The sequence below is a fragment of the Drosophila simulans genome, chromosome 3R (genome assembly GCF_016746395.2).
Source record: "Drosophila simulans strain w501 chromosome 3R, Prin_Dsim_3.1, whole genome shotgun sequence".
Classification (NCBI taxonomy): Eukaryota; Metazoa; Arthropoda; class Insecta; order Diptera; family Drosophilidae; genus Drosophila; species Drosophila simulans.
In genome coordinates this window covers 25,853,823-25,879,143 of record NC_052523.2, presented here as the reverse complement: position 1 = coordinate 25,879,143, position 25,321 = coordinate 25,853,823, and the positions used below count along the sequence as shown (strand labels likewise).

Here is a 25,321-nt window from a genome sequence, read left to right as displayed (position 1 = left end):
GAATTGAGCTGGCAAGGAGAAGGGCAACTCTGGTAGACGGTAGAAAACAAGCTGGCACCTCTTAATTCTTATCAATTATTTATTTGTTTTTAACTATAGTGTCATAATTATGGGTTACATAAATTCAAATTAATTTCAAGCATTATTGTGCATTCTGAGCCACCTAATTGGATTTCGCTATGCATAATGAACATGGTCGCCGGGGAGAAGCTTTCCAAAGGGGTTTCTTTAATTTGTGCAAAGCAATAACATTTTGTATTTTTATCCAGTATTACTAGTTATATGTAGCAAATATCCATAGCCATAATCCAAATATAAAATATAATATTCAACCGTTCACCACGAATAGCCACCACACCAACCTGAACTGTGTGGCAACTCTGCTCGGTGTTATAACACTCGTTGTGGCGCAGCCAACTTAACGCAAGGTAGGTGAATTTTCTCAATTTTTGGCCGAGTGAAACGAGCTAATTTTCGCGACAGGGAATCTTCGACAACTAACAGGATGATGATGCAACGCACCCAGCTCCTGCTGCCCATGGCCATGGAGGCCACCATGCTGGCCCAGCAGCAGCGTGGCATGGCCACCCTGAAGATGATTTCCATCCGCCTGAAGTCGGTGAAGAACATTCAGAAAATTACGCAATCGATGAAGATGGTGTCCGCTGCCAAGTACGCTCGTGCCGAGCGAGACTTGAAGGCGGCGCGTCCTTACGGCATCGGCGCCCAGCAGTTCTTCGAGAAGACTGAGATCCAGGCGGACGAGAAGGCGGAGCCCAAGAAGCTGCTCATCGCAGTGACTTCGGACCGTGGTCTTTGCGGCGCCGTCCACACTGGTGTGGCCCGTCTCATCCGCGGCGAACTGGCCCAGGACGAGGCCAACACTAAGGTGTTCTGCGTGGGCGACAAGTCGCGCGCGATCCTGTCCCGTCTGTACGGCAAGAACATCTTGATGGTGGCCAACGAGGTGGGCCGACTGCCGCCCACTTTCCTGGACGCCTCGAAGATTGCCAACGAGGTTCTGCAGACCGGTTACGATTACACCGAGGGCAAGATCGTGTACAACCGTTTCAAGTCGGTGGTGTCCTACCAGTGCTCCACCCTCCCCATCTTCAGCGGATCCACCGTGGAGAAGTCTGAGAAGCTGGCCGTCTACGACTCGCTCGACAGCGACGTGGTCAAGAGCTACCTGGAGTTCTCGCTGGCCTCGCTCATCTTCTACACCATGAAGGAGGGCGCCTGCTCGGAGCAGTCCTCCCGTATGACTGCCATGGACAACGCTTCCAAGAACGCCGGTGAGATGATTGACAAGCTGACCCTCACCTTCAACCGCACCCGACAGGCCGTCATCACTCGCGAGCTGATTGAAATCATCTCCGGTGCCGCCGCCCTCACATAAGCGAATGGAATGTGTTCCAACAGCTCTAACGATTCATAAAGCTAATTGCATATGGTGCCAGGCACCTGGAGCTACGCCTGGAGCCCTAGTAATGTTACACTTTCAGAAAAACCCCAGAATAAATAGCGTGGAACGAACGAAAATAACTTTAACCATGGACTCCTTATCTAATTCGAGTGGGAGGCAAGTAATTTGAAAGCGTTTACTCAGGTCTGTTTTTTCTTCCCATTGATATCATTGGATTCGATTGCATTCTTATGCAAAGAGTGGTTTGACCCATTGATAAAACTAAAGTGCATAAACTTTTAAGTTTAAAGTGGTAATGAGTACTCCCAAACTATTGGAACATTTATGTATATTTTGATACTCTTTCAACTTTCAGAAATTGGTATCTACACTTTGTGCTTATCTATGGAATTAAGGCGTGGGACTTCAATGGGATGCTTCTTCGTTGCCTAGCACATATTCTGCAGCACATTCAATATGTAGGCTCCAATGTCCTCGTCCTGGTTGGTCCACGATATCAAAATGTTCTTCTGCTTGGGATCCTTCTCGTCCTCCTCCACCTTCACCTCAACGGACTCGATGGCTATGGAGCCGTTCTCCTGCATCGTCACCGTCCAGCCGGTTAGTTTTTCTTCGAGCAGAGTCTTAAGTCTTTCGCTTGTGCGGATAACCGGTCCGGAGTCGTCCATCTTGACCTTGGACGTAAATCGCATAACATGTCGGTTAATTCCGATTTCCTTCAGGGCATCGGTTAGATTTTGCAGCATTATTCGATTGTCCTTCATCACGAGGACGCCATGGATGAGTCGCCGTCTCTTGGGATCCGGTGGCTGGGCGTTGTAGGAGCGGGCCTCTGCTTTAAGCAGGGAAACGGATGCATCTACGGGTATCTTAACAGGCGTGGAAATCACACAGGTTTCGCCGTTGGCCGGCATGTAGGTTTCCAGGTTGAACTCGTCTTTGATCTTTGAGCGCAGGAACTTCATCTTCCCTGCTTCACCATGGACGAGCATGACGTTCTTTGGCTCACAGTTCTGAATTAGCTGCATGATGCCTGCAATACAGAAAATAAATTAGTATCAGCATAAAAGTGCTTAGCTTGTAGCAACCTTTGGCATCGGCATGGGCAGAGAAGCTCATGTACTCCACGGCCATTTTGACCTCGACCACCTGGCGGTTCTCGAACTCCACCTTCTTGGCGCCACCGAGGATCTTGTTGCCCACGGTTCCCTGCACACAGTAGCCGGGCATAATCACCATGTTGTTCTCGTTCGGCGCCCACTTCTTGAAGATCTGCAGGGAAAGACCTGCGTGCAGCATGCCTGGCGTGGCGAACACCACCATCGCTCCCGGATTATCGATGTAGTTCTTGTCAAAGGGCTTGATGTGCTTGAAGTCGAACATGTTGCGGTGAACGAAGGTCTTGCGGATCTTCTGGTTCGTCCAGGTGATGAACATTTTGTAGTAGGTGTTGGCCTTCTCGGTAAGACCCAGAGCAAAGTATATTGGGTACTTGAGGTTCATGCGCTCCCAGTACGTCTCTAGCAGGATGCACAGTTCCTGGGCGCGACCCAGGGCGAAAACAGGGATTAAAACCTTGCCGCCCTTAGCTACGCACTCATGGACTTTCTTGAGGAAGTCCCTCTCGCGACACCGCTTCGAGTCCCTAATGGTAGTGGCGTAGGTGCTCTCGGAGATCAGCAAATCCGGCCGGCACTTGTCTATCCAGGCGGCGCCCAGATGCCTGTCTGGAGTCATGTTGTAGTCCCCCGTGTAGACCACGCTCTGGGAGCCCACCTTGATCCAGAACATGGCGGCGCCCAGGACATGGCCCGCATAGTAGGCTTTGATCTCCAGGTCCGTGTCCACCATCATGCTCTGGTGAAGTGTGACGGGAATCACCTTCTTCATGCAGTCCTTGATCATCTGGGTGGTGAAGAAGTTCGACTCGCCCTTCCGCTCCACGGCCACCTTGCGCATGTCCTCCAGGAGGATGGGCGCTATGGCTTTGGTCGGATGCGTCATGTAGATGGGCCCGGTGTAGCCCACAATCTCTGACATGTAGGGCAAGGCGCCGCAGTGATCTGGAATGCATGCAATCGATAAAGAAACGATTAGAGCCAGTTGACCAGATAAGAGCGCCTTTGGGAGGCAGAGACTCACCCAGGTGGAAGTGCGAGATGATCACACAGTCAATGTGGCTGGTGATCGGACCCTCCGGCACTATGTAGGAGAAGTCCGGGAAGCGGCGCTCGTCGTTGTAGCCCATATGCATCCCGCAGTCGAGCATTATGTTCTTCCCGCCCATCGAGAGCAGCAGACAGCTGCGGCCAACATCCTGGCCGGCGCCCAGGGGCGTTATCTTGATGTCCGGCATTTCTGGAAGGGATCAGGATCACCCGGCTCCACTCTCCTGCTTTCTTACGGCTACTTGTTGCGCTGACAAATGAAATTGCCGAAAAAGTCGACCGTGATTTTTGTAAACAGCAAGGGCGCACGGATGGCGTTGCCACTCCGTCGGTGTGGATGGTACGGCAACGAAACGCTTCCACTGCAGATCTTATTGGAGTGTTCCAAAAAGTTTCAAAGAATTTAATGGCTTTATTGAAATTAATTAATTTATAAAACTTCGATGTTATTTGAAAAAAACAACTTTGTACACGAAGTCTTTAGTTCAATCAATATTTAACATCTGCATTTGGGAACACTCGCACCAATAGTTTGCCGCTCGAGAAACGGTCATACTGAAACGAAAGGAAAATAAAAGATAGCGTCTTGTCTTATCAAATCACTGTTTTGTTTTATACGGGCGAACTTGCAACTGCTCCAGGATGCCCGATTCCGTGGAGGACACCTCCACAATCTCGCTGCGGATATGCCTGGAAGGACACGCGAACGCCCTGGCCTTGAATAAGGACAACAACCAGATTGCTTTGGCCGGAAGAAGCTGTAAGATTAGAATTGTCCAAGGTCTTTCTATAAATACACCTAATATACTTCCGAACAGTGCTTAAGGTGTACTCCATAAACAGCAATGGCTTCACGGAATCGTGTAATATGCGCGGAAAGAACCAGAATCTTAGCTACTCCGCCAACGATGTGGCCTGGTCCACCTTGGATAGCAATCTTTTGGCTACGGCGGCCACGAACGGAGTTGTTTCCGTGTGGGATCTCTCCAAGTTCGGCAGGCAGAAGCAGCTGCTTGTCTACAACGAACATGAGCGCACCGCCCACACCGTGACTTTCCACAGCAGCGAGCCCAACATCCTGATCTCCGGTTCCCAGGATGGCACCATCAAGTGTTTCGACATCCGGTCGGATAAGTCGGTCAACACCTACTTCTGCAACTCGGAATCCGTGCGGGATGTCAAGTTCAGTCCCCACACGCAAAACATATTCTCCGCCGTCTCCGAAAATGGAACTGTCCAATTGTGGGACATGCGGAAGTGGGACAAGTGCATGGTGCAGTTTACGGCACACTATGGGCCAGTCTACACATGCGACTGGCATCCCACAAGGAATTGGCTGGCCACCGGAAGTCGGGACAAGCAGATCAAGGTGTGGAACATGGATGGCAGGCCGGGATTGGAGCACACCATCCACACAATTGCCGTAGTGGGACGGGTTAAGTGGCGACCAGAAAGAACGTAGGTTTTTTATTCAGGTTTAACAGTCTTTTTAATATTAAATTGGTTTAATCCTTTCCAGGTATCACATCGCTAGTTGTGCCCTTGTGGTGGACTACAGCGTTCATGTGTGGGACATCCGCAGACCCTACATCCCCTTTGCCTCCTTCAACGAGCACACCAACGTGACCACTGGAATTGCGTGGCAGGGCAGCGACTCGCACTGTCTTTTGTCCATCAGCAAGGACTCCACCATTTACAAACATGCTTTTAAGGATGCCACGAGGCCAGCGCTGAAGGCGAATGCCCAGGGAGCTAGCCTGGGCAGATTTGGGGACATCTCCTTTGCCAACAAGATCAAGGAGTATGAACCCAAGACCAGTGGCGCATCCAATACCAAGTCCTCTAGCTTCATGTATGTCGTATTTGTTGTATCAACTTTTATGTTTCTAATTATGTGTTTCTTAGAAGTCGCCGTAAGACGAATGTGGCTGGCAGCATTCAGTTCCATTTGGACCATTCCAAGATGTACAAATTCATGGTCAACGACACGGTTAGCAAGACACTATTAAGGATCCCTTTGCCATAACTGAGCTAACTTATATATTTCAGTTTTCCGGCTATCCCCTAAGCGAATCTGTTTCAAGACCTACCCAAGAACACGAGAGTTTTATTGGCTGTGCCAGAGAGCTTGTTATCAGTGGTAAGAAACTATCGGAGTTATGCGAGCACAATGCAGAGGTTTCCAAGAAATACGGCAAACACAATGTGAGCATTGGAGATTATTACCAAAATATGCCCAAACTTTAGCATCTACATTTTTCAGGCCACCACATTGTGGAACTTTATCAAGCTGTTCTACGGCAGCAATCACTTCGAGCCTCCCTTCGAGCACCGCTCCTCCTTCTCGAATCAAAAGAATCCAATGAACTCACGACGTGCCACGCAAGTAGCCAGCGATTGGCCACAGCAGCGAACTGAACTAGGCCAGGATCTCAATGGAAACACGCCGGAAACAGCCCACGAAATTGATGTGGCGAATGTGGACGATGATCCGCTCGGCAGCAGTGGTGTGGAGCATCCGCCTACGAGCTCAGTGATTCTGTCCGAAACGCAAATCATCAGCGAGATTACCTTTGACAACTTTGAGCTCTTGCGCAATGGGTTTATCTACGTGGGTCCCACTGAATGCCCGAAAGCTTTGGCCTTCCCCGCCCTTCATCACGATGTGCAGGCTGCACGACCACAACTGGATCTCAAGGCTTCCGATCACGAAAAGTCACCTGTTAGTTGAGATTATTGAGAAGTCGATGTATTTATGGTTTAACTAACTTATTCATCCTCTTTTAGCCACCGCATGTTCCCACTGTCCTAAAAGTCAGTCATGTTCCGCCCATACCCATGTGGGAACCGCATAAGTTCGTGTCCGATGCCCTCATGCTAATGAACGATGTGGGCGATGTGCAAACAGCTCTCACAGTACTTATAGCGCTGGGAGAAGCTCGGAAGCTCCTGCCCATTGACGATGCATTGGTGGTAAGTTCAGAGACAAAGTTGTGATCAAAACAGAGTTATTCATCCGCGTTTTTTTCCTTTCAGGAGCACTGGTTTTACACCTACGTGGACCAGCTGCATCGCTATGAGCTGTGGAACGAGGCCTGCGAGGTTATCAATCGCTCCTGGCTGAGATCGGTGCAGCAGCTCAACCAGCACTCGACAGCCATGCACACGAACTGCGGGGAGTGTGGACGTCCAATGGGCGGCAAGGTGGGATGGTACTGCGACAAGTGCAAGTCCATGCAGTCCGCCAAATGCTGCGTCTGCGGTCTGATCGTCCGGGGAGTCTACGCCTGGTGCCAAGGATGCTCCCACGGCGGCCACATAGAGCACCTGCAGAAGTACTTTGCCAAACACTCCAAGTGCCCCAAGTGCGGCCACCTTTGCGCGTACTCATGAGACGTGGAGGAGGCTGGGTTTGCCCAGCTTTTGCCCCCCATTTGAGAGCCTTGTAAATAGAGAAGACTTAAGCCCAATAAGTACCTTGCACTAGACACTAAACAGATTTTTATATAAATGTAGCTCGAAGTCACGGCATTCGAGATGTAAACTTGTAAAATAAGCTCAACATTTGTGAAGTAAATTAACAGACTAGTTTAACGATCTTCTGCAACTTTGATTAGCACAAATGTTTGTTACTTAATTTTTTTGAAATATTGGAAAATAAAACTGTTGTCTGTTGATGCAAGTAAGTTTTTTAAGTATAGGAACATTCTGGGCTTTTAAAAAAGTGTCCATTTTATTGAATTTCTTCAATCATTACAGGTTTTTGAAAGATTCGTATTGGACTTTAATCGCTATAGTCGATTAGTGTTAATAACAGTGTATTTATGCGAGTGTTTCAACCTTAGGGCTACTTGATGAAGGTGCTCTTAAAAGGTAATATTACAACCACCTTGAAGTTGAGAGTTGAGCCGCACATTCAGTAGCAGAAAGGGGAGAAAAAATTATAAAATTGAGAGTTCTGTAGGGATTAAAAACAGAGAGCAACATATGTTGCGGTTGTCTTTAACTAAATATCTAATTGTATGTCCTCGCGGGTGGGTGGACAAGCACGTCCGTCCACAAGGACACCACCGCCAGCCAGCGCTGTCCAAAAATCCATCATGCCCTCAGCGCAATGGAATTTTGGCAATGCCTATATGCATTTTATGTTTTCTTAGAATCCAATTTCAGTGTTGTTGCATTGCGCTTCGCGCATTTATAACTTTGAGATGGGGTGCACCCACTCAAAGCTTGGACTTTGGAGCAGCGTTGGCGGCTAATTGTCAAGAGGCAAAATCGAGGCTCACAGTTTGGCAGGAGTCGCCCACTGTTCCACTGGAGCCGGCTGAGGTAGCATTTCGCTTGAGCGTTGGCCCCTCATCGTAGCGAATCGTCATGGAGTTGGAGTTTCCGGGAATGGCCACATAGCCCAGCGACTCGTAGAACTTGATCAGCTTGTCCTTGCAATCCAGCGACATTTTGTAGCAGCCCAGTTCCTCGGCCAGCAGCGATACGGTGACCACGATCCTGAATAGTAAGTCCTTTGATTAATGTTTCTTGTTGGGAAAACGATATACTACGCTTACAGTTTTCCCAGTTGCTTGCCGCGATATGTGTCATTGACCACCACATCCTCCAGACGGCCACGCTGAAGAATGAATCATAGGTTAAGCTAAATCATGGATCCTTTTCTCATCTTCTGCACTTACCACAGCACAGTTATGGATGAACTTGCGCTCGATCACCAAGGATGCAGCTCCAATAATCTCATTCTTGCGAGTGTCCTCAATGACGGTGACAAAGTAGTCCCCACTGGCCTTCATCTGCGAAAAGCGGGCTAGGAAAGATGGACATGGTCAGTACAAATACTACAATCCGAGCTGAAAGTCACGACTCACTCAAGAACTGCGTGCGATTCACATTGCCCACATGGGTGAGTTGCGAGAGCAGCTGTAGGAATCCACGATCGTAGTCGGTGTCCTTGAGAGGACGCACTTTCATCCAGGGCTCGCCGGGATTGGACGCCGATATGAAGGGCTTGAAGTTGGCGGGACTGCGATGAAAGTCCAGCTTTAGCAGCAGACTAGGATCGTACAGATATGTCTCCTCCTGTAAGATTCAAAGTATAGGGTATAAGTATATAGTATCTTTAAAATAGTAAAAAGTGATAGACAGCATTCTGTGAGTAACAAGATGCGAGATACACTGATGAGTGATTTTGCTGATTAGGGATGCTTTCTATGGGCTAAGTTTTAGTGATTGCGACTACCGTAAGTTGCACCATTTTCGCAGTGGACTTCACACGTCAGCAAGTGACGCCGATGGAGGCAAAACTGAAGGTAAAACTCAGTCAACAGGTAAGAAGGTGGAGCCGCGATAACAGGAATGGTATCAAGAACTGGTTTCTTGCACCCAACACTTTCGATTCGCTGGTGGCCAACTGGTTTTGCCTCATTTGGTATCATTTACGTTCAGTTCTCCTATTTTTGGCGCATAAATTACATAGTACGAGCAAACCGGTGAAGTGCGTAGCCCCACCGACTAGTATCGATTTAGTTTGTTGTGGTTTCAGCCAGGACTAAAACAAACAACGTGGGCTCGAGGTCGCGGTGACTGAACTGCCACATGGTCACGTTTCTTTAATATTTTTCGTACGGCATTGAAGTATCTATTTGCCACTGAGTATTTTAAAAAGCCTCTTACCATGATTTTATCTACTGTCTGATAGTGATAGTGAAGCACCAGTTAGCAATTTTCCCTATCTCCCGCAACGAAACTAACAAAATGAAGCGGAAGTTTTTCCGGCCGCTTTTATCGGTCGAAGTTGCGGAGCAGACTGAGCGAAAAACACAAGCCGCGCACAGTTCACGTTGAAATACAGAAAGCCAAGCGCTAATTGGCAGTCAAGAGAGGCTAAAATCCCCTGAAAAAGGCAAAAAGTTGCAGTTTCAACGCTAAAATGACCCTGAAGATTCGGCGATGTGAATGTAAACATTTAAACAGCTGATTGCGAAGAGAAATGTTCTGCAAAAGCAAAAGAAAAATAGAAAGAAATAGAGATGGAAAGAGAGCAAGAGACTAACCAGCTGAGGGTACAGTTGTAACTGACTAAGAGAGATGGTCAACATGTTTTAAATCGTGAAATTAATATTTATATATATATTAATAAATATTCGCATTCCCCAACAGTAAAAGCAATGTGCATTTGTTTCTGTTAACCAATCTTTACTGCTCCTCGCACGTTTCTATAATTAAATAACACAAACGTAACGTTAGCCGATTACGTTACGTGGCCACGATGTATTTGGGAGTCTGGTACATTTCGTAGGCGAATTCCTCGCGATGACTGGGATCGAACTCCAGACCCACATAGTCTATTTCCAGGCCAAACGGACCATCCATTCCCTTCTTCGCGGCAACGGAGAATCCGAAGTGGGTGACCCTGTTCAGCGGTATGGCGCCCTGGCGATCCTGGACACGTCCCTTGGAGGAGAGGAAGAACTTAGAGAAGGGAATCTTCGCTATCTGCCAGTGGGGACCTCCACGCGTGTACAGAACATAGTGGTAGATGTCGTTCCACATCAGGTCGAAGTAGCCCTCGGTGTGCAGGTTGATCAGGTAGCTGCGTCCATCACCTCGCACCTTCATGATTAACATGTTGTACTGCGTCCAGTCATAGGTGGACTCGCGCTTGAAGGATTTCTATAATGAGGGTTAGTATCGTTACATCCAATGTGAAAACCACACTATACTCACCCGCACTCTCTTCGTGCGTATGTTCGCGTATCCCGTCCTTTTGATAATGCCATCCTTGGTGTGATTCGAGTTGACTTCACCATGGAAGAGTCCTGCGCCGGCTGCACTCAGTTCCAGGGTGGCAGTACTCTTACCCTCGCCGTGATCCGCATCCGTGGTCACCGTCCACTTGTCCAGCACATCCGGTGCCTTGAAATCGAACACCACATCCGTTTCACCCGGCCGGAAGACCAGGATGGGATCACTTTCGAACTTCTCCTTGACCTCCTGGCGCCACAGCTTCATCTCCTCCTTGAGGTCCCTCAATCCGTCCATGATCATCTGCTTTTTCGAGGGTTCCGGCAGCTTGGTCTTGTAGCCGGACTTCTTCTCGCGCTCCCAGAATGTCCTGTGCACGGCGGTGGTGTGGATTTGCTGCTGGACAGCCGGAAGGCAGCAGCCCAGGCGGAGTCCTTGTCGCAGGAGGCTATTCATCGTGGCATTGGTTTAGTTTGAAGTAAATCTTATTTCTTTAGCAGCCTGTGCAGCAAAACAACGTAACAACAATCAGCTGGTCCCAGTTGCCATTCTCAGCGAAACAGCTGTGCACAGTAGATATTCGATAGAAGATAATCACAGCTGAAATGTAATAATGAAAATCAAACTTACTTACTTGATGCTACAATAATTATTTCTTCCCATGTGGCTGACTTTTTGATTCTTCCTTACACATTGAATACATTTTCTTTCCTCTTAACTAAGCTACACTGTTCCTTATTCGCAGTGAATGGCAATCCCGGTTTTGTTGTCATTGCTAATCATTTTGCATTCGGCCTGGAGTTCAAAGGTTTGATAATCGAATCGCATCGGATTGGGAAAATGAAAGTGCAGGACATGGACAAATGTGCTCCCAGCAGCGACTGGAACGTGCTTTATTGGGTGCTGGGCACGATCCTGATGCCGGTGGCACTTCCACTGGCCATCATCAACATTTGGCAGCGATTCCAGGCCCAGAAATACCGCAATCAATTGCCCGGCAAGGTGACGACTTTAACTTAATGACTGATTAGCCGAGTAATTATGTAAACCATTTGCAGGTTGTGCTCATCACGGGCGCCAGTTCGGGTCTGGGCGAATCTCTGGCCCACGTCTTCTACCGTGCTGGATGCAGGGTCATTTTGGCGGCACGTCGCACTCAGGAATTGGAGCGTGTTAAAAAGGACCTCCTCGCACTGGATGTGGTAAATTCTGGACCCCTAGTTATGTGGTTCACGTTGTTATGCACCAACCATTTTAGGATCCCGCTTATCCGCCGACAGTGCTTTCCTTGGATCTGGCTGAACTGAATTCCATTCCAGAATTTGTCACCCGGGTGCTGGCCGTGTACAACCAGGTGGACATACTCATCAACAACGGAGGGATCAGTGTGCGAGCAGATGTGGCATCCACGGCAGTGGATGTGGATCTTAAGGTGATGGTGGTTAACTACTTTGGCAGCGTTGCCCTGACCAAAGGTAACTAAATCACCCTTTATCCCAGAAAGTCAACTTACTCTTGTACGAATCCTCAGCTCTGCTTCCTTCGATGGTGAAACGTGGTAGTGGTCACATCTGCTTCATTAGCTCCGTTCAGGGAAAATTTGCCATTCCTCAAAGGGCTGCCTATTCCGCCTCGAAACATGCCGTGCAGGCCTTTGCCGATTCCCTGCGAGCCGAGGTGGCAAATAAGAACATTAACGTGTCCTGCGTGAGTCCTGGCTACATACGCACCCAGCTCTCATTAAATGCTTTGACAGGATCGGGGAGTAGCTATGGCAGTAAGTGATTTACCCTTTATATGCATATTAAAGCTTATCTCTATCTCTATGTCTCCAGAAATGGATGAAACCACTGCCAAGGGCATGTCACCGGATAAGCTCGCAGAACGCATTCTGCAGTGCATTCTTCGCAAAGAACCGGACATTATTGTCAGCGATGTCCAGGCCAAGATCGCCTACTATCTGCGTCATCTTTGCCCGAGTCTCTACTTCTGGATCATGGCCAAGCGCGCCGTCAAACTGGAGAAAGCTGAGAAGAAGTCCACTTGAGCTTAGAGTCAAACGTAAATTAAACGTCCTTAAGTATTAGTTTCATTTTTATTGTTAATTGAATTTCGCTTAAAATGAGGAAATTATAAAGTATCGCATATGTGTGTGTTCGGGTTAAAAATTAGTTACACTCGTGTTATTGCCTAACGATAAGATTAATAAATAAAGTATTGTAGTAATCGTAACATAAAGTACAACTGAATTGTCACACATGTGCTTCTTGTTCGCTCGTCTTTAAAAATGTTAATCGTAAAATTCTAGTATTCACTTCTTTGCTCTTCGGTTTTTGTTTTGTTCGATTCACTTAATTTCGTTTGTGTTTCATTCGATTTCTTAAGACATTTACGCGTTCTTAATTGACAAAATTACATATTATTCATTTAGGTTCTTGGATGGGTGATGCGGTCTTGGACAACATTTAAAACTGGCCATTAACTAGGGGTAGACGATGGTTTCGTGGGGAGTCGGGAGACGTACATACGTGTTTATAATTCATTTAGCTAAATTATAAAAATAGCATTAATCCATCTCGTGAAAAGTATAAAAATTAATTACAATTGAGGTACACAATACACATACAGATTTAAAAATCGTTTGCAGTTTTACAATTACATTAATATTTATGTATATTTAGATTAAAATCAATCGGTTTCTTATGTACAATACACAAAAATTGTTCTTTTCGCGCTAAATAGTCTTTTTGTCACGCTCAAAATACTCCGCTCCATTCGCTTAGACAATAATCATTTGCATTTAAGTATATACAGTACACACAAACATTGGCAAAATTCGTCTCTTCAATACACAGGATAATAAAATGTGTCCTTTGGAAATGCACAGGTTGGGATTACGTGATCCTTACGTTTGATCCTTTCGGTTTGAGCTCAAGTATCTCAAGGTGCAACATATTCCCACTCCGGTGCATTTTGTGTTTCCTAGTGTTTATCTTTTTGGTTAGTTTCAATCTTTTGCCTGCCATATTTTGTATAGTTTCGTATTGAAATATGTTGTCAAGACAAGGTAGAAACTAGACTTCTCTTCGACTTCGGGTTTATCAGTATTTCTCTTTATGTTAAGCATTTCAAAGCGATTGTCGCGTACTCGTTTTAACTATTTCCGTTTCCGGTTTCTTCACTGGCCAACGCGTTAACTGTCTGTCTGTTTGTCTATATACGATATTCTGTGTCGGTTTTTTGGGTCATGGGTCGGGGTCCTGGTTCGCTTGAGCTGAGCTTTTGGCTGCTATCTTGTATCTGTATCTTGTATATTCCACAAAAATATACCCAAATGCTCGTACACTTGCAATGGCTATTGCACGCCCCACATGGATGTATGTATATACTCTTGATACGCCTTTGATTTCCTACACGTTCATATAGCTACAAATATCAATTGATGTCCTTAGCCTAAGATCCTTATTGCTGGGTGTTGGTGTCTAACTGCGGAATGTGACTCTATATACTACGCGTTATGAATATCGATAGGTGTTGGGTGTCTCCTTATTGTTTGCTCTCATTGCTCTAACTGGATTGCATATAAAAACTATGTCCATTCGATATCCTATGTACACTACGGGCTGCTACGGGATCGATGCGTGTGTACAGGTGCCGTGCTCGCGGGGATCGGGTGGATAAGTGCCGGGGCTCGGGTGGCTAACTTCCTATGTGGCTGGCTGGGAGTTCTCTAAGACCTACTTTCGATGCATGATGCTTTTGATTTATTGACAGTATCGTTGGTTATCATTGTATCTAATCCGTACAGCTATTTGCAACTTTACCCGGCTCCCCATTTATATTTTCCTATATGCTACTCCTCCTGCTACACCAACCTCCATCTTCCTCTAATCCTCTATTCCCCTATTCCTGTCTAATCTTAGTTTTGATCTTCAGAAAATATGCAAAGTATTTTGAAATGTTCTCGGCTAATATTTCATCGTTTTAGTTCCTTACTAAAATAGCACCTTGTATTGTTTTGTGTGTCGTCGTAGTTCAGATGAATAGTGATCGTTGTTCGAAACTTGAAGAGCAGGCAACATAGGCAATTTAAGTGTATAGTAGGTACATAACAATGCAGTAATACTGTTTTGAAAATAACTACAGATATAGAGTATAGGACCAAGTTCAGGCAAACACAAGAGTGGGCATGTAGTCAGGTAATTCACTTCGGGTTTCTTCTTATAGCTGCTTTTGAAATGGAGTATCTGTGAAATGCGACTTTGACTTTACGTAAAGCTCATTTAGTTTTGGTTCGATAAGAAGAAATCGTCACTGAATCACGAGCATTTGCCCTGTTTCCAGTTCGTAATCGGATCAAATTGGGAAGGATACATACATATATGTATCAACTTCCGCCAAGTTCAATCGAATCCAGAAACCGGAACTAGTGAGACTGGCTAAATTTCAGTTTACGCAATAGAATGCAAACAGTAAACAGTAGAAGGTACAAAGTGCGGTGAGTGCGGCTGCGGTTTGGACTGCGGTGGCATCAGTGGGTGATTGGGTGCCCTAGTGGGTGGTGATGCATTCGAGGTGCTGGGGCGAGCCTTGGTTGGGGATTAATGGGCGTGTGGAATGCGGTTGAGTGTCTGTTCGTGTGAGTGGGCGTGGTATTTCACATTTTCAGCAGAAACGGCAAGTTTAAGGCAGTGTTATGCAAGTAAACCTATGCGACAATTTGTATAACTAACATTAAGACTTATCACTTTCACTTGGTTGGTTTTGGAAACTGGAACGGGAGAGCTGCCCTTAGCTAACCAAGTTCTCCACATCGGACACAACCACCTCCAGATCCGACGGCAGCTCGTTGTTCTCGTTCGATGCTGCTGCAGATGCGGCTCCTGCAGAGGTTGCTGCTGCAGAAGGGACTGCTGCTCCTGGCTTTCCAGCTGCAGCTCCTGTGCCTGTGGAGCGCGTCCTGAAGTTGTGGAGGCTTCTCCTCGTGGGCTGCGAGGGCGGGTGACGCTGCATGGCGCTGGTGGACGCGGATTGCTGCAACGCCACTCCGGTGGTTAGGCCTGGAGTGATGGATGAGCTGCTGGTGGCCGTGCTGCTGGAAGATTGGCGAGAGAAACTGGGCGGAGGTGCTCCAGTGCTAACGGCGGCATTGCTGTTTGCTCCACCCAAACTGGCCCTAGGAATATTGCTAAAGCTATTCCGCGAGTTCCTTGTGGGCGGAACAGGCACTGCCTTTGAGGAGGACACGCTGCTGTCCCTGCGGAGATTGGCATTGGACGAGGAGCGTCTCTGTGGCGAGGCGACTCCCATAGTTGGCGGGTCTTTCCCGCTTCTGGTGGCTCCACTACCGCTAGCCTTCAGGTTCAGACTGCTGCGCTTCTTGTTTTTGGACAGATTTTGACTGAGATTAATCAGATTTTGGGTGCTGCCAAAGTTACGCGTGAGGTTCACCGATCCGCTGGCCTTGCTGCTGCTCCGGCGAGGAGCGGCCGCAAATGGATTGTGGGTGGACAGGGAGTTAGATCTGCGATAGGAATTCCGCTGCGCAGGAACTGGAGGAGCCACCTCTAAGCTGGCTCTGTTCTGTGAGCTAGGAGCCACTTTGCTGCTACTACTGGGCTTCGAACTGGAGGCCTCTGCCTGCATATCCACATTCTCGTAGCAGTGTTCCATGGAACGTGGAGGCGTTGGTGGCTTCAAGGTCTCGTAGTTGGGTTCGTTGAGGGTGAGGATCTGGTTATCGTCCTCCGCCTCGTTGCAGAGCAGAAGGGCACTCCTCTTGGCGCGCGTAGACACTTCCTTCGAGGAGGACTGCCCCCCAGTTCGGTTACTGGTCTTTTGACTTCTCTTTGGCCTTACACCTGCGCCCACCACATGGGTCTTCACTTTCGGTTTCTTGGACAATCTCAGGGAAAACTTGAAGGGCGGCTTGTAAACCACCTGCAGTTTGACCTTCTCGTTGGACAGATTACCCATGGACTTGGTTTTCTGCGGTGTCTTTTGCACCAGTCTCTCCGGCGTTGATTGCGACTTGCTCATCACCTTGCGAACTCGAGAGCTGTGCTCAATGTGGGACAAGGGTTGAGCCACGATTGGCGACTCGAGTAGCCACTTTTGCACCTTGCCAAAGGTGTTGGTGTGGTTATTGGTGGTCGACAAATTGGAGGCATCGTCGCCATTGTTGTTGCGGTTGGAATAGTCGATGATCTCCTTCATGTGCTTGCCCACCTTCTTGCTGGACTTCTTGGGCTCCTCCTCGAGCGATTTCTTCTTGGCCAACGCTTGGCTCCTAGTGGTCTTCTTTGGCTCCGGATTGGCACTGCTTTTGGCTGCACTTCGGGTTGCAGCTGCAGCCGCGGCTGTAACTCCCGCTCCAGCTACTGCTCCCGTTCCTGGCTTCTTGGTTCGCTCGCCACGAACCTTCTTCTTGAAAGGTACCTTTGTCCTCACGGCTGTATGCACTATCACGCCGTTATTGTTCTCCGGAAGACGCACTGTTTCCGTGGTGGCGCTGTGTATAATGGTGACGGACTTAAGCTTCAGATTCGACCGCTTCGCCAGCAGCTTTGTGCTCAGCGCCTGTGAAAGATAAATGAGGCATTACAAACATAATCTAATCAAATTTAGAATAGGGAACATAGCAATGGTAAATGTTTCAATGACTTCTAGACTAAAGCTGCCCTCAAATTAGCCACAGACTAGATGAATGTTCTCCAAACACTCTACTGGATTATTGCGGGCACTGGAGGTCTAAGTGCTCACCCAAGGCCTGGGCCCTTGCTTGCGCTTTGGCTTCGACCTGATCCCTTAACATTTGCGTGAGAAGTCTCATAAACTTATTGTACCAAAGAATATTTAATAGTGTATTTAGGAACTTTCCTCCAGTTTCCTGCAACGCTACTTACCAGGAGCAGGATAACGCCTACAGCAGCTAAGGCTACTGTGTACCAGTTGTGCTGCATCCACTTCTTAAAGCTGGCGATGCTCTCTTCGGAAAGCAGGAGCTTGCGCAACGTGGCCAGTGGACCAGAGGGATCCACCTCCCTGCACTTTTGAAAGACATCACAGTATCTGAACAAGTAAAATATGTATTAGTTTTGCAAATTGTGGTATTGAAAGTAGATGAAGCGTACCCATTGTAATCATTGCAGGGCGTTCCAGGCTTTGAGTACATATCGGGCACATCGAAGGGCGCCTCATTCCACTCGAAGGAACTCCGGCAGGGACTGTCCTCTCCCGGCAGCTTGCAACACAGCTCGCATGACTTAATCCGATCGTCCTGCGGTCCGGGAATGCACTGGCACGATTCCAGACCATAGGCCAAGCATATGCTACCCGTACAGTCGCCCATGTAGCAGACGAACTCCTTGTTGCAGATGGTTTTGTTGGGCTTGTTCACCGACGGAGGACACTGGGGCACTCGCCCATCACAGAATGAAGGATCCCGACAGCCGTTATCATCCCGACACTTGTCACCGAACTTCAGCTTGCAATCGGTGGTGCAGCAGGGACCTTGCGAGGGACTGCAGCGGGCATGCGGCGTTAGAGTGCACGGAGTTTCATCCAGACGAGGTTGCCTTGACATGGGAAAGCAACACGAGTCCTTGCAGTCCTCCTCCCAGCCGCAGTCGCACTGCTCGCCCGGCTCCACCACACCATTGCCGCAAATCGACGACTGCGGCTCGGTGAAGCAGCCCTTCATGGAACGTGCCTTGGCATTCAGCACGGGCTCTATTGATTTCAGAGAGCAGGTGCTGAACTTGTTGTTGTTCTTCTTGTCGCCCGAAGTGGCGCGGGCAAACATGATGAAGTTACCATCCTCGCCACCAGGCGTACACTGCTCCGGATCGTGCTGAAATTGGGAGGTATTCTTAATAACATGTAATATTTTATAATCAATTATAGAATTCTCACTGGTGATCCAAAGTTGTGGCCAATTTCGTGGGCCAAAGTCACATGGGAGACAGCTGGTGGCACATGCTTTCCATAGTTCAACAAAGTGACTATTCCTGTATTGAGTGACTTAAGCGACCCCCGGTAGTGACCATTCTTTTCGCAGACTCCGCCAGCGTTCTTGAGATCTCCCGTCCAGGCCAATCCCAAGGTTCCCATCTCGAAGTCACGGTAAGTGAACATGTAAGCCAAACAAAAGGCATCGTAGTCCTCCTCTGTAAAGTAAATCAACAAAAGGTCATATAAATTATACACTCAACCCAAATATAATTAATTAAACACGTGCCAAAATAACACATAATGTTAATTGCATATCAATTAATCAAGAGATGCGTCAGCTCAGGATCTCAAAACTGGATTAATTATCCAGAAAGTTAAATTAATTTATAATCGCTCACCCGAAAACAGCTCCAGAAACTTTTCCACGCCGTAGTTGCCGGGGAATCGGTAGCTGGGATCCTTCATCGCGTTCATGTTGTGCACCTTGATGCGTTTGATCATGAAGGTGATGTTGTCCGGCTTCCCATCGTTGTTGAAGTCTGTGTTCCGGTAGATTGTGTTGGCCCGCTGTACGTGCCGAGTGATGGCTTCTATGGACGCCTCTTCTGAGCCCATCTTTTGGAAGAACGTGTGGTCCGCCTGCAGGTAGAGCATACAGGTGGTCTTGCGGTCGTAGAGCAGCCTGGGAGAGCTGTGTATGTCCTCGCCACCCCTTCCGCTCAGCAGGTTCGTCATCATCATGCTGTTGAAACTGGGATTGTGCGGATTGGGGGCGAATATGATCTCCGGATTGTAGTTGTTTACAATGATGTTTGGCTTCTTGGTGGCTCCGTTTTTCGTGATAATCTCCACATGCGTCTTGTGGCTGGGCCGGTCGTTGCCATTGTTGTTGTTTCCCAGAAAGAGCGTCGTCCAGTTGGCATTGAAGAAGTTACTGGGCAGCTCGCGGGTGCCATTGTTATTCGGCTCCTCGTAGGGCGTTCCGAATTCCGGTTCGATGGGTCGGTTGTACGTGCTCACAATAATGTTCTTGTGTTTCGTGTACAACTTCCGCACATTGTTATTACTATTATTATTATTGTTGTTGTTGCTGTTATTGTTGTTACTATTGCTGTTGGCGTTGTTGTTGCCGCTGCTGTAGCTGCGACTCCCCTCGCCGAGATTGGAGGGATTGTAGTTATTTACAAGTATGTTGCGGTTCGACGTGGGCTTAGTCAGCGTGGCCAGGAAGCTCTCGGTGCTGCGCACAGTGCTCCTGGTTGTGGACGTGGTTGGGTACTTCCGCGGCGACTCCTCGCTCTTGTCCTCTTCGGAGGCCAGGACGCGAAAGTCATCATTGTAGGGCACCTCCAAGTCCAGCGGCAGGGGCGGATTACGATTGTACGTGGGCGCCGGAGCGTCCGACATGGCCAGCTAAAACGTGAGGTTCATTAGGATTGGATTTCGAGTGTATTCTACAGGTACTAACCTCCTCTGGCAGCCAGCGCTTCTTCCTCAGCTTCTCGCTGGCGCAGTGCGTCTTGGCGGGAGCGGCGGAGTTGATTCCTCCGCCGGTGAACTGCTGCTTCTGCATATTTACATCGCTTAACTTATAGACTATGCTGTGGACACCGCTCTCGGCCAGCTGCTGGGAATACCGGTGCGCCGGCTCGATGTAGTAGTGCTCCGCCTGGGTCTCTATCGTCCCGTCCAACAGGTTGTCGCTGGTAAGGATCGCCTGGACGTGGGCCCCCTCGTCGTCCTCCAGGCTGCCCGTATAAATGCGCGACACATCGTAATCAATGGGGCCCAGAGTGTTCTCAATCTCCACATCGTGGGCGAACACCGAATGCGGCTGTTGACGCAGCACCAAGCGGAAATCTCTGCGGGAGGAAGGCGGTTTCAGGTCATTAAGTGATTACCTTTTCGGCTGACGATCTCGAGTGCACTCACCTGTCGTGGGCGGAGAAATTCAAGCGGATGGTGTGCGCCAGTCCACTCGCCGAGGGGGTCACCTCTCTCTTCTGCCGGAAGCGAGCCTGCTCCAGGTGCCTGACCTGCGCCGCCTGCAGCACCTGGCGATCGAAGTTCGCCGCCTCCCAGTGCTTGATGTAGGGCGTCAGCCTGTGGGTGTAGCCTGTAAGAGGAAGGGGACAGCTCAGGGGTTAGTGGGAGCGGGAGAAAGCTGTCAGCGGCGATGACAAGATGAAATTTCTCTTAACTAAGTGATGAACAAATTTGTGGGTAGGCTATAGAAAGCAACTGATTGAGAGGATTACAGTGTACTTAAGAAAGCAAATATTGATACGATGATGATATACAAATAGCATATTTGAGGAAGCCTCTTTGTAAAAATCAGATTACTTAATTTTTTTTTAGATTTTGGGTTATCTTTTAAGGCCCAACTCACCTGGCAGCTTGAGTGGCGTGGGAATGGCCAGGATCTCGCCAGGCAGCCACAGGAGCCAGAGGAACAGGACCTGGAGCCCGAGAAGGCCCAGCAGCCAGCTCATCGTGGGTGCGATCCGGGTGATTCTAGATGGCCTGGACTACTCGAAGGTTGTGTTTTTCGAACTCGACCCCTGCTGCTGCATCACATCATTTGTTATTCGTTATTTGTTATTGTTGTGGGATTCGCTGCGAGGAAGTGGCTCCAATCGGTGACATCTCCGCGGGAACTGGGGGAGTGGAGAGTTGAGAATCTAGAACGGTTATGATCGCGAGATGATTGCATTAACGGTCCGTGGCACAAAGAAACTGCATTGCGTATACGCCGTGTGCTCGCATCTCCAAGTGGCTTTCACCTTTTACGTGAAATCTTTTGTTCAGCTCAAAAATCGGTGTATTTTGTTCTGTTTTTTTTTCGCTTTTTTGCGTCTTTTTGCATAAATGGCAAAAGCAACAAACGGCGAGAAGAAGAAGAGCGTCACAGCATTTCATTAGCACCTCACACACACACACGCATACGAAGCAGTGGCGCTCGTATTTGTGTGCCCGTGAAAAATACTGTTAGTTAGGCGCTCTCTTCGCCACTGCTTACCTCTCTTTCGCGCAAACCTATTGGCCAATGAAATTAATTGCATTCTTTGACAACCGTTTAATTGGATAATTATTGTTTTTGCCCAACAATCATGCGTGTGTGTGTGTATTCTACCTGAGCTTTGGGCCAAAAAAAACCCCCACTGCTCTCCCCACTCATTCTACTCGTTGCTCGCTGTTGTTGTTGCGCTGGTCGAAAACCAAAATAAAATACACGTAAAATTCAATTAGCCACAAAATGTTGCACTCTTTTTTTCCGTTTGCGTTAATTGGATTTGCGGAATTTAGCCAAATATATTAGACGAAACACACACCACACACACAGGGATAACAATCGACCTCCGTTAATGGCGTAAATGGTATAAGCCAGTCGCAGGTTTTTTCTATTTTTTTTTTTTCGTTGTTGCCACGGCCTAAAACCTGTTCTTCTGCCCAATCATCCAGGCCTAAACCGAGCGAATTTTACGACTAACCGTGCCGTTTTAGGACTTTCTGATCAGTCGATCTTAGCTTTGATTAACTTATTTGCTTGGCTGCTTACTTTTCACAGTCACTGGAGCACTTGCATTACAATTGCTTTTTCTGCGCTTTTAACAACTTTTTTCGACCACCTTACCATCCACCAAGCAGTGTGACCGCACCGCGTATTGACCGTTAAAAGGTCGGGCTCAGAAAAATACACCTTGCAGTCGAAAAAAATACCGCTAACGTACTTTGAGCTGACGTTCTAGCCGGGACTCGAACCACAGTGCAGTGGGCCTCCAGTGAATATTCTGAAGATTGTGGAGTTTTAGGTTTAGGTTTTACTTGTTACCCGCTCGTGCATTCAACAATTGTTTAAGATAAGGTAGCTTAATAATAGATTAACATTTAAGGGCTTCTTTGACCAGAGCCTGCTGCTTTTGGATATCCGTTCTCAGCTTATCCGCGTTCTTTTCCAATTTAGAATAACATTCTTTCAACTGATTTCGTTGGGTCTCTAGATCTCCCACGGTGGCCGACAGTTTCTTCACCTTCTGATCGTACTCGTCGAACATCTGCCACCATGTTGAAAGGGGAAGATTCTCCGGTTCAGTCAGAAAAGCGTGCTCCAAGTCCAAGTTGTCCGTTGATCCGCTTATCGTGGGCTGATTGACCTCGAACGTTTCCATGTCCGCCATCATTTCCTCCACACTGGGAGCCGTGGGTGGGGGCTCTACTTTGGGCCTGGACTTCCTAAACATCCTGTGTTTTCTTGAAACTACAATTTAGAGAACTGGAAACGTCAGCACTTGTTGAATTGGGGATTCAATATGTGGGATTACCTGATGTTTCAAGTCTCGTAGGTTTAATGATAGTAAGTGTAATTACCGTACTAACAAGTTAGTCTAAAATCTGTATATAAGCCGTAAAAACGGATTCAATCAATTTTCTGCAATTGTTTACAAGACAGTGGTAAATAAAGAGGTGGCCAGTAATTATTATTTCAAAAATACCAATAAAAGTTAATCTTTGTAATCGATAGCAATTTCGACATAAGCAATAATATTTTGTTTACCACTTTATGTCATCCCTAATTTGCGCGGCATATTATTAGTCGAATTGTCATTTTTACAGAATTTGAGGCGTACAATGCGGAATCAGGACGAACTAAGTCAGGGCGCCAAGCAGAGATTTGTGGAGACGGCTGCCAGGGCCAAGAATCCCCTCGAATCTCTGAGCTACCAAAACTACAAAGCCCCCAGCGGACAGGAATTCAAACTCATCTGCCGAGCGAAGTCGGATGCGGACTCCAAACTGCTGAAGTGGGCCTTTAAGCTGGCCGAGACGAACGTGGGACCCTATTACAAGCAACTCAAGATGGGCTGGCAGCCCAAGATCAAAGCCGCCGAGCTGAACAAGAACTGGGCTCGCTACCTGGTGGCCCAGAATGAACAAAAGGAGAACGTGGCATACGCAATGTTCCGCTTCGACATGGATCACGGAGATTGTGTCCTGTATTGGTGGGTATTCCACAAGTAAGGTCTTTGTGCTTTAATTAAGTAGAACTTCCTTTCAGTTACGAAATGCAAGTGGCTGCAGAGTATCGAAGACAAGGCCTGGGAAAGTTCATCATGAACACTTTGGAGGACTGCGCTCGCCTGTGGCACCTGGAAAAGGTCATGTTGACCGTTCTGAACAACAACGATGCCTCCATTTGCTTCTTCAAGCAACTGGGCTACGACAAGGACGAGATCTCGCCGGATGTCCTGGAGCAAGCCGACTACCAAATCTTCAGCAAATCGATGCTGAGCTGAGTATTTATTGGACACCGGCGATTATAGACATTTAGCAACTAGTATAACAATGCGTTTATTTCAACAAATTGGCCGTGGTCTCCAAGTGCGTGGCCATGCGAATGTCCTGCGAACTGAGCCCGCCCACGTCGTGTGTGGACAGAGTCACGTCCACCTTGTTGTAGCAGTTGAACCACTCGGGATGGTGGTTGATCTTCTCGGCCAGCAGGGCCACGCCCGTCATGAAGCTGAATGCCTGGTTGAAGTCCTTCAGCACGAACTGCTTGAAGATGGCGTCGCGCCCCTCCACCAAAGTCCAGCCGGCGTCCAGGAGAGGCTGCAGCTTCTCGGCGCGCTCCTGTTCGTTTAGTCGTACCTAAAAGGCAGCGAGCAACAAGTGAGTGGGATTGAGTCATATGATACATGAAGGCTTTTGTTTTTTCGATTGTTAGGTGGTAATAGGAGAGGACAACATCAATTTATGACCAGCTAGGGCATAAATCACTTTCCCAAAGTCGAAACCCGTCCTTGGGTGGTCGATTTCAGTTGGAGGCGATAAGGGAACCACTCGATTTCGCTGAGACTCCGTCACCTTGATCTCAAACTCACTTTCGGCTCGTACTTACCACCATTTTGCGCTTTTTCGCTGTGATTGCGGTTGCTGTTGCTTCTGTGGTTGGGGTGCCGTGGATTCTCCGGAGATTTGCACTGCCACCAGTTGCTGCCCGTGCTGCTTCTCTCGCTGCTGGCGAATACAGAACTGAGATTTGCGACAGGCTGCGCGAAAAATAAAGCTCAGATTTAAGTTTGGTATTTTTCACCCTCCCCCTCCCTCTTCCTATAAATACCTTCTACTCGTTGCTGTTGTTGCAGTGGCGCGGGTTAAACCAGCTCTGCGGCTGCTGGCAAGCAGATTGGCCACTTTCTGGCAGTTCGGCTTAATCACATTCTGAGCGCATTTAATTGTTAACAACATTTTCGATCCAAAACTCGTTTGTTGTTAGCTGCTGTTTTTGTTGCTGTTGCTGTCGGCGCGGAACAGCTGACTTGTGTCTTATGTTAGCTAACATTGAGTTAACATGGAGCTGTAGGAGCTGCCAACTTGCTTTGAGAACGCCTGATAGCAACATAGCTGTTATAAAGTCTACATGGCGCTTAATTTGAATTTGAATTTCTTAATAATCTCAATGTAATTGGAATTCTATTGATTTCTAGAGATTTGAATTACAGTTTATTTATTAAACGGCCTTCTCTTACACTGTTACGATTTCAAAGCCGCGCTGATTATATAAAGTGTTAATATATACTCGTATGGCTGGAATATGACTATTATTTGTGCACCACATTCTCCGTCTCTCCATTTCCGTAATAGTCGTAATCCGTACTGGCGGTGGAAGTGGCCAGCTTGGGATGGTCGGTGGTGGTGACAGTGTGAATGGTGGATCCACTGGATCCAGTGACCACCTCAGGCGCCACACTGGTTGTCTTCCTCCAACGCAAGCTGTAGCGACTGCGAATGAACGGCGGCTTGGTCACCAAAACCGAGTCACCCATCGCTGCATATGGGATATATCGGTTATACATTGGGAATCCAAAGACTAAAATTGCAGCTCACCCATTCCGATGAGGCAACAGCAGAGGATCAGGAGCAGTGCCAGCTTCATTCTGAGTTCCCCTTTCGATGTAAACTGTAACTTTTCCCGGCCACTCGACTGCCTTTATAGTCGCATCCGAGCTGAGATAAACGG

The 25,321-nt window shown here is 47.9% G+C and overlaps 11 protein-coding genes across 21 annotated transcripts; 4 read left to right on the top strand and 7 right to left on the bottom strand.

Annotated features, from left to right (window-relative positions):
- The first annotated feature begins 271 nt into the window (after positions 1 to 271).
- LOC6730094 (ATP synthase subunit gamma, mitochondrial) lies at positions 272 to 1,551 on the top strand. The gene is made up of 2 exons (XM_016174402.3): positions 272 to 428; positions 484 to 1,551. Exon 2 carries the CDS (start codon positions 506 to 508, stop codon positions 1,397 to 1,399), a length of 894 nt encoding a protein of 297 aa, XP_016036862.1. The 5' UTR covers positions 272 to 428; positions 484 to 505; the 3' UTR covers positions 1,400 to 1,551.
- A 186-nt stretch (positions 1,552 to 1,737) lies between these two features.
- On the bottom strand, positions 1,738 to 3,940 carry LOC6730093 (integrator complex subunit 11). Its single transcript, XM_002105350.3, has 3 exons — positions 3,569 to 3,940; positions 2,515 to 3,489; positions 1,738 to 2,459 (listed from the first exon to the last, which is right to left on the bottom strand). The coding sequence occupies exons 1-3, from the start codon at positions 3,780 to 3,782 to the stop codon at positions 1,855 to 1,857; spliced, it is 1,794 nt and encodes a 597-aa protein (XP_002105386.1). The 5' UTR covers positions 3,783 to 3,940; the 3' UTR covers positions 1,738 to 1,854.
- A 141-nt stretch (positions 3,941 to 4,081) lies between these two features.
- LOC6730092 (GATOR complex protein WDR24) lies at positions 4,082 to 7,672 on the top strand. 2 transcript variants are annotated; one of them, XM_016174404.3, is made up of 8 exons: positions 4,082 to 4,354; positions 4,413 to 5,052; positions 5,114 to 5,446; positions 5,503 to 5,584; positions 5,644 to 5,799; positions 5,858 to 6,316; positions 6,382 to 6,567; positions 6,631 to 7,672. In XM_016174404.3, the coding sequence occupies exons 1-8, from the start codon at positions 4,237 to 4,239 to the stop codon at positions 6,985 to 6,987; spliced, it is 2,331 nt and encodes a 776-aa protein (XP_016036861.1). In that variant the 5' UTR covers positions 4,082 to 4,236; the 3' UTR covers positions 6,988 to 7,672. The 2 variants fall into 2 exon arrangements, with proteins under 2 accessions (XP_016036861.1, XP_016036860.1); XM_016174403.3 differs by having other exon boundaries at positions 4,089 to 4,354; positions 5,500 to 5,584.
- On the bottom strand, positions 7,294 to 9,577 carry LOC6730091 (probable glucosamine 6-phosphate N-acetyltransferase). Of its 3 annotated transcripts, none has more exons than XM_016177789.3 (6): positions 9,277 to 9,577; positions 8,472 to 8,682; positions 8,283 to 8,410; positions 8,160 to 8,221; positions 7,881 to 8,100; positions 7,294 to 7,552 (listed from the first exon to the last, which is right to left on the bottom strand). In XM_016177789.3, exons 1-6 carry the CDS (start codon positions 9,277 to 9,279, stop codon positions 7,511 to 7,513), a joined length of 666 nt encoding a protein of 221 aa, XP_016036859.1. In that variant the 5' UTR covers positions 9,280 to 9,577; the 3' UTR covers positions 7,294 to 7,510. The 3 variants fall into 3 exon arrangements, with proteins under 3 accessions (XP_016036859.1, XP_016036856.1, XP_016036855.1); XM_016177786.3 differs by lacking the exon at positions 9,277 to 9,577 and adding an exon at positions 8,843 to 8,994; XM_016177785.3 differs by lacking the exon at positions 9,277 to 9,577 and adding an exon at positions 8,843 to 8,994 and having other exon boundaries at positions 7,294 to 7,483.
- A 200-nt stretch (positions 9,578 to 9,777) lies between these two features.
- Positions 9,778 to 10,924, bottom strand: LOC6730090 (complex I intermediate-associated protein 30, mitochondrial). The gene is made up of 2 exons (XM_002105347.4): positions 10,330 to 10,924; positions 9,778 to 10,275 (listed from the first exon to the last, which is right to left on the bottom strand). Exons 1-2 carry the CDS (start codon positions 10,801 to 10,803, stop codon positions 9,859 to 9,861), a joined length of 891 nt encoding a protein of 296 aa, XP_002105383.1. The 5' UTR covers positions 10,804 to 10,924; the 3' UTR covers positions 9,778 to 9,858.
- A 169-nt stretch (positions 10,925 to 11,093) lies between these two features.
- On the top strand, positions 11,094 to 12,596 carry LOC6730089 (dehydrogenase/reductase SDR family protein 7-like). The gene is made up of 5 exons (XM_002105346.4): positions 11,094 to 11,349; positions 11,406 to 11,549; positions 11,606 to 11,822; positions 11,879 to 12,124; positions 12,183 to 12,596. The coding sequence occupies exons 1-5, from the start codon at positions 11,188 to 11,190 to the stop codon at positions 12,392 to 12,394; spliced, it is 981 nt and encodes a 326-aa protein (XP_002105382.1). The 5' UTR covers positions 11,094 to 11,187; the 3' UTR covers positions 12,395 to 12,596.
- LOC6730088 lies at positions 12,424 to 21,996 on the bottom strand. Of its 7 annotated transcripts, none has more exons than XM_044923329.1 (10): positions 21,860 to 21,995; positions 21,320 to 21,507; positions 20,690 to 20,981; positions 20,233 to 20,416; positions 19,769 to 20,162; positions 18,699 to 19,713; positions 18,262 to 18,515; positions 17,481 to 18,199; positions 17,253 to 17,418; positions 12,424 to 16,926 (listed from the first exon to the last, which is right to left on the bottom strand). In XM_044923329.1, exons 3-10 carry the CDS (start codon positions 20,790 to 20,792, stop codon positions 15,139 to 15,141), a joined length of 4,623 nt encoding a protein of 1,540 aa, XP_044779264.1. In that variant the 5' UTR covers positions 20,793 to 20,981; positions 21,320 to 21,507; positions 21,860 to 21,995; the 3' UTR covers positions 12,424 to 15,138. The 7 variants fall into 7 exon arrangements, with proteins under 7 accessions (XP_044779264.1, XP_039151264.1, XP_039151262.1 ...); XM_016177784.3 differs by lacking the exon at positions 21,320 to 21,507 and adding an exon at positions 17,110 to 17,182 and having other exon boundaries at positions 16,736 to 16,926; positions 21,860 to 21,996; XM_039295330.2 differs by lacking the exon at positions 21,320 to 21,507 and having other exon boundaries at positions 20,690 to 20,957; positions 21,792 to 21,995.
- Positions 21,997 to 22,098: 102 nt separating this feature from the next.
- Positions 22,099 to 22,800, bottom strand: LOC6730087. 2 transcript variants are annotated; one of them, XM_039295336.2, is made up of 3 exons: positions 22,669 to 22,800; positions 22,623 to 22,631; positions 22,099 to 22,558 (listed from the first exon to the last, which is right to left on the bottom strand). In XM_039295336.2, exon 3 carries the CDS (start codon positions 22,539 to 22,541, stop codon positions 22,182 to 22,184), a length of 360 nt encoding a protein of 119 aa, XP_039151270.1. In that variant the 5' UTR covers positions 22,542 to 22,558; positions 22,623 to 22,631; positions 22,669 to 22,800; the 3' UTR covers positions 22,099 to 22,181. The 2 variants fall into 2 exon arrangements, with proteins under 2 accessions (XP_039151270.1, XP_039151269.1); XM_039295335.2 differs by having other exon boundaries at positions 22,099 to 22,573; positions 22,623 to 22,800.
- Positions 22,801 to 22,831: 31 nt separating this feature from the next.
- LOC6730086 (N-alpha-acetyltransferase 40) lies at positions 22,832 to 23,638 on the top strand. The gene is made up of 2 exons (XM_002105343.4): positions 22,832 to 23,300; positions 23,357 to 23,638. The coding sequence occupies exons 1-2, from the start codon at positions 22,930 to 22,932 to the stop codon at positions 23,592 to 23,594; spliced, it is 609 nt and encodes a 202-aa protein (XP_002105379.1). The 5' UTR covers positions 22,832 to 22,929; the 3' UTR covers positions 23,595 to 23,638.
- On the bottom strand, positions 23,580 to 24,626 carry LOC6730085 (pterin-4-alpha-carbinolamine dehydratase). Its single transcript, XM_002105342.4, has 3 exons — positions 24,422 to 24,626; positions 24,200 to 24,350; positions 23,580 to 23,949 (listed from the first exon to the last, which is right to left on the bottom strand). Exons 1-3 carry the CDS (start codon positions 24,547 to 24,549, stop codon positions 23,650 to 23,652), a joined length of 579 nt encoding a protein of 192 aa, XP_002105378.1. The 5' UTR covers positions 24,550 to 24,626; the 3' UTR covers positions 23,580 to 23,649.
- A 155-nt stretch (positions 24,627 to 24,781) lies between these two features.
- Positions 24,782 to 25,295, bottom strand: LOC6730084. Its single transcript, XM_002105341.4, has 2 exons — positions 25,189 to 25,295; positions 24,782 to 25,129 (listed from the first exon to the last, which is right to left on the bottom strand). The coding sequence occupies exons 1-2, from the start codon at positions 25,235 to 25,237 to the stop codon at positions 24,903 to 24,905; spliced, it is 276 nt and encodes a 91-aa protein (XP_002105377.1). The 5' UTR covers positions 25,238 to 25,295; the 3' UTR covers positions 24,782 to 24,902.
- Positions 25,296 to 25,321: the final 26 nt, after the last annotated feature.

Bases quoted from the DNA above. Each gene is read 5' to 3' on its own strand.
- LOC6730094 (XM_016174402.3), top strand. From the start codon at position 506: ATGATGATGCAACGCACCCAGCTCCTGCTGCCCATGGCCATGGAGGCC.
- LOC6730093 (XM_002105350.3), bottom strand. From the start codon at position 3,782: ATGCCGGACATCAAGATAACGCCCCTGGGCGCCGGCCAGGATGTTGGC. The intron at 3,490-3,568 runs GTGAGTCTCTGC...CATGCATTCCAG, and splicing joins CATCTCGCACTTCCACCTGG to ATCACTGCGGCGCCTTGCCC. The intron at 2,460-2,514 runs GTTGCTACAAGC...TCTGTATTGCAG, and splicing joins TGCCCATGCCGATGCCAAAG to GCATCATGCAGCTAATTCAG.
- LOC6730092 (XM_016174403.3), top strand. From the start codon at position 4,237: ATGCCCGATTCCGTGGAGGACACCTCCACAATCTCGCTGCGGATATGC. The intron at 4,355-4,412 runs GTAAGATTAGAA...ACTTCCGAACAG, and splicing joins TGCTTTGGCCGGAAGAAGCT to TGCTTAAGGTGTACTCCATA. The intron at 5,447-5,499 runs GTATGTCGTATT...TGTGTTTCTTAG, and splicing joins ACCAAGTCCTCTAGCTTCAT to AAGTCGCCGTAAGACGAATG.
- LOC6730091 (XM_016177786.3), bottom strand. The intron at 8,411-8,471 runs GTGAGTCGTGAC...CATCTTTCCTAG, and splicing joins GAATCGCACGCAGTTCTTGA to CCCGCTTTTCGCAGATGAAG. The intron at 8,222-8,282 runs GTAAGTGCAGAA...TTCATTCTTCAG, and splicing joins TCATCCATAACTGTGCTGTG to CGTGGCCGTCTGGAGGATGT.
- LOC6730090 (XM_002105347.4), bottom strand. From the start codon at position 10,803: ATGAATAGCCTCCTGCGACAAGGACTCCGCCTGGGCTGCTGCCTTCCG. The intron at 10,276-10,329 runs GTGAGTATAGTG...CCCTCATTATAG, and splicing joins TACGCACGAAGAGAGTGCGG to AAATCCTTCAAGCGCGAGTC.
- LOC6730089 (XM_002105346.4), top strand. From the start codon at position 11,188: ATGAAAGTGCAGGACATGGACAAATGTGCTCCCAGCAGCGACTGGAAC. The intron at 11,350-11,405 runs GTGACGACTTTA...AACCATTTGCAG, and splicing joins GCAATCAATTGCCCGGCAAG to GTTGTGCTCATCACGGGCGC. The intron at 11,550-11,605 runs GTAAATTCTGGA...CAACCATTTTAG, and splicing joins ACCTCCTCGCACTGGATGTG to GATCCCGCTTATCCGCCGAC.
- LOC6730088 (XM_039295330.2), bottom strand. From the start codon at position 20,792: ATGAGCTGGCTGCTGGGCCTTCTCGGGCTCCAGGTCCTGTTCCTCTGG. The intron at 19,714-19,768 runs GTTAGTACCTGT...CTCACGTTTTAG, and splicing joins AGCGCTGGCTGCCAGAGGAG to CTGGCCATGTCGGACGCTCC. The intron at 16,927-17,252 runs GTAAGTAGCGTT...TATCTTTCACAG, and splicing joins TAGGCGTTATCCTGCTCCTG to GCGCTGAGCACAAAGCTGCT.
- LOC6730087 (XM_039295335.2), bottom strand. From the start codon at position 22,541: ATGTTTAGGAAGTCCAGGCCCAAAGTAGAGCCCCCACCCACGGCTCCC.
- LOC6730086 (XM_002105343.4), top strand. From the start codon at position 22,930: ATGCGGAATCAGGACGAACTAAGTCAGGGCGCCAAGCAGAGATTTGTG. The intron at 23,301-23,356 runs GTGGGTATTCCA...ACTTCCTTTCAG, and splicing joins GGAGATTGTGTCCTGTATTG to TTACGAAATGCAAGTGGCTG.
- LOC6730085 (XM_002105342.4), bottom strand. From the start codon at position 24,549: ATGTTGTTAACAATTAAATGCGCTCAGAATGTGATTAAGCCGAACTGC. The intron at 24,351-24,421 runs GTATTTATAGGA...TTTTTCGCGCAG, and splicing joins ACAACAGCAACGAGTAGAAG to CCTGTCGCAAATCTCAGTTC. The intron at 23,950-24,199 runs GTAAGTACGAGC...GCTGCCTTTTAG, and splicing joins CGAAAAAGCGCAAAATGGTG to GTACGACTAAACGAACAGGA.
- LOC6730084 (XM_002105341.4), bottom strand. From the start codon at position 25,237: ATGAAGCTGGCACTGCTCCTGATCCTCTGCTGTTGCCTCATCGGAATG. The intron at 25,130-25,188 runs GTGAGCTGCAAT...TCCCATATGCAG, and splicing joins CTGTTGCCTCATCGGAATGG to CGATGGGTGACTCGGTTTTG.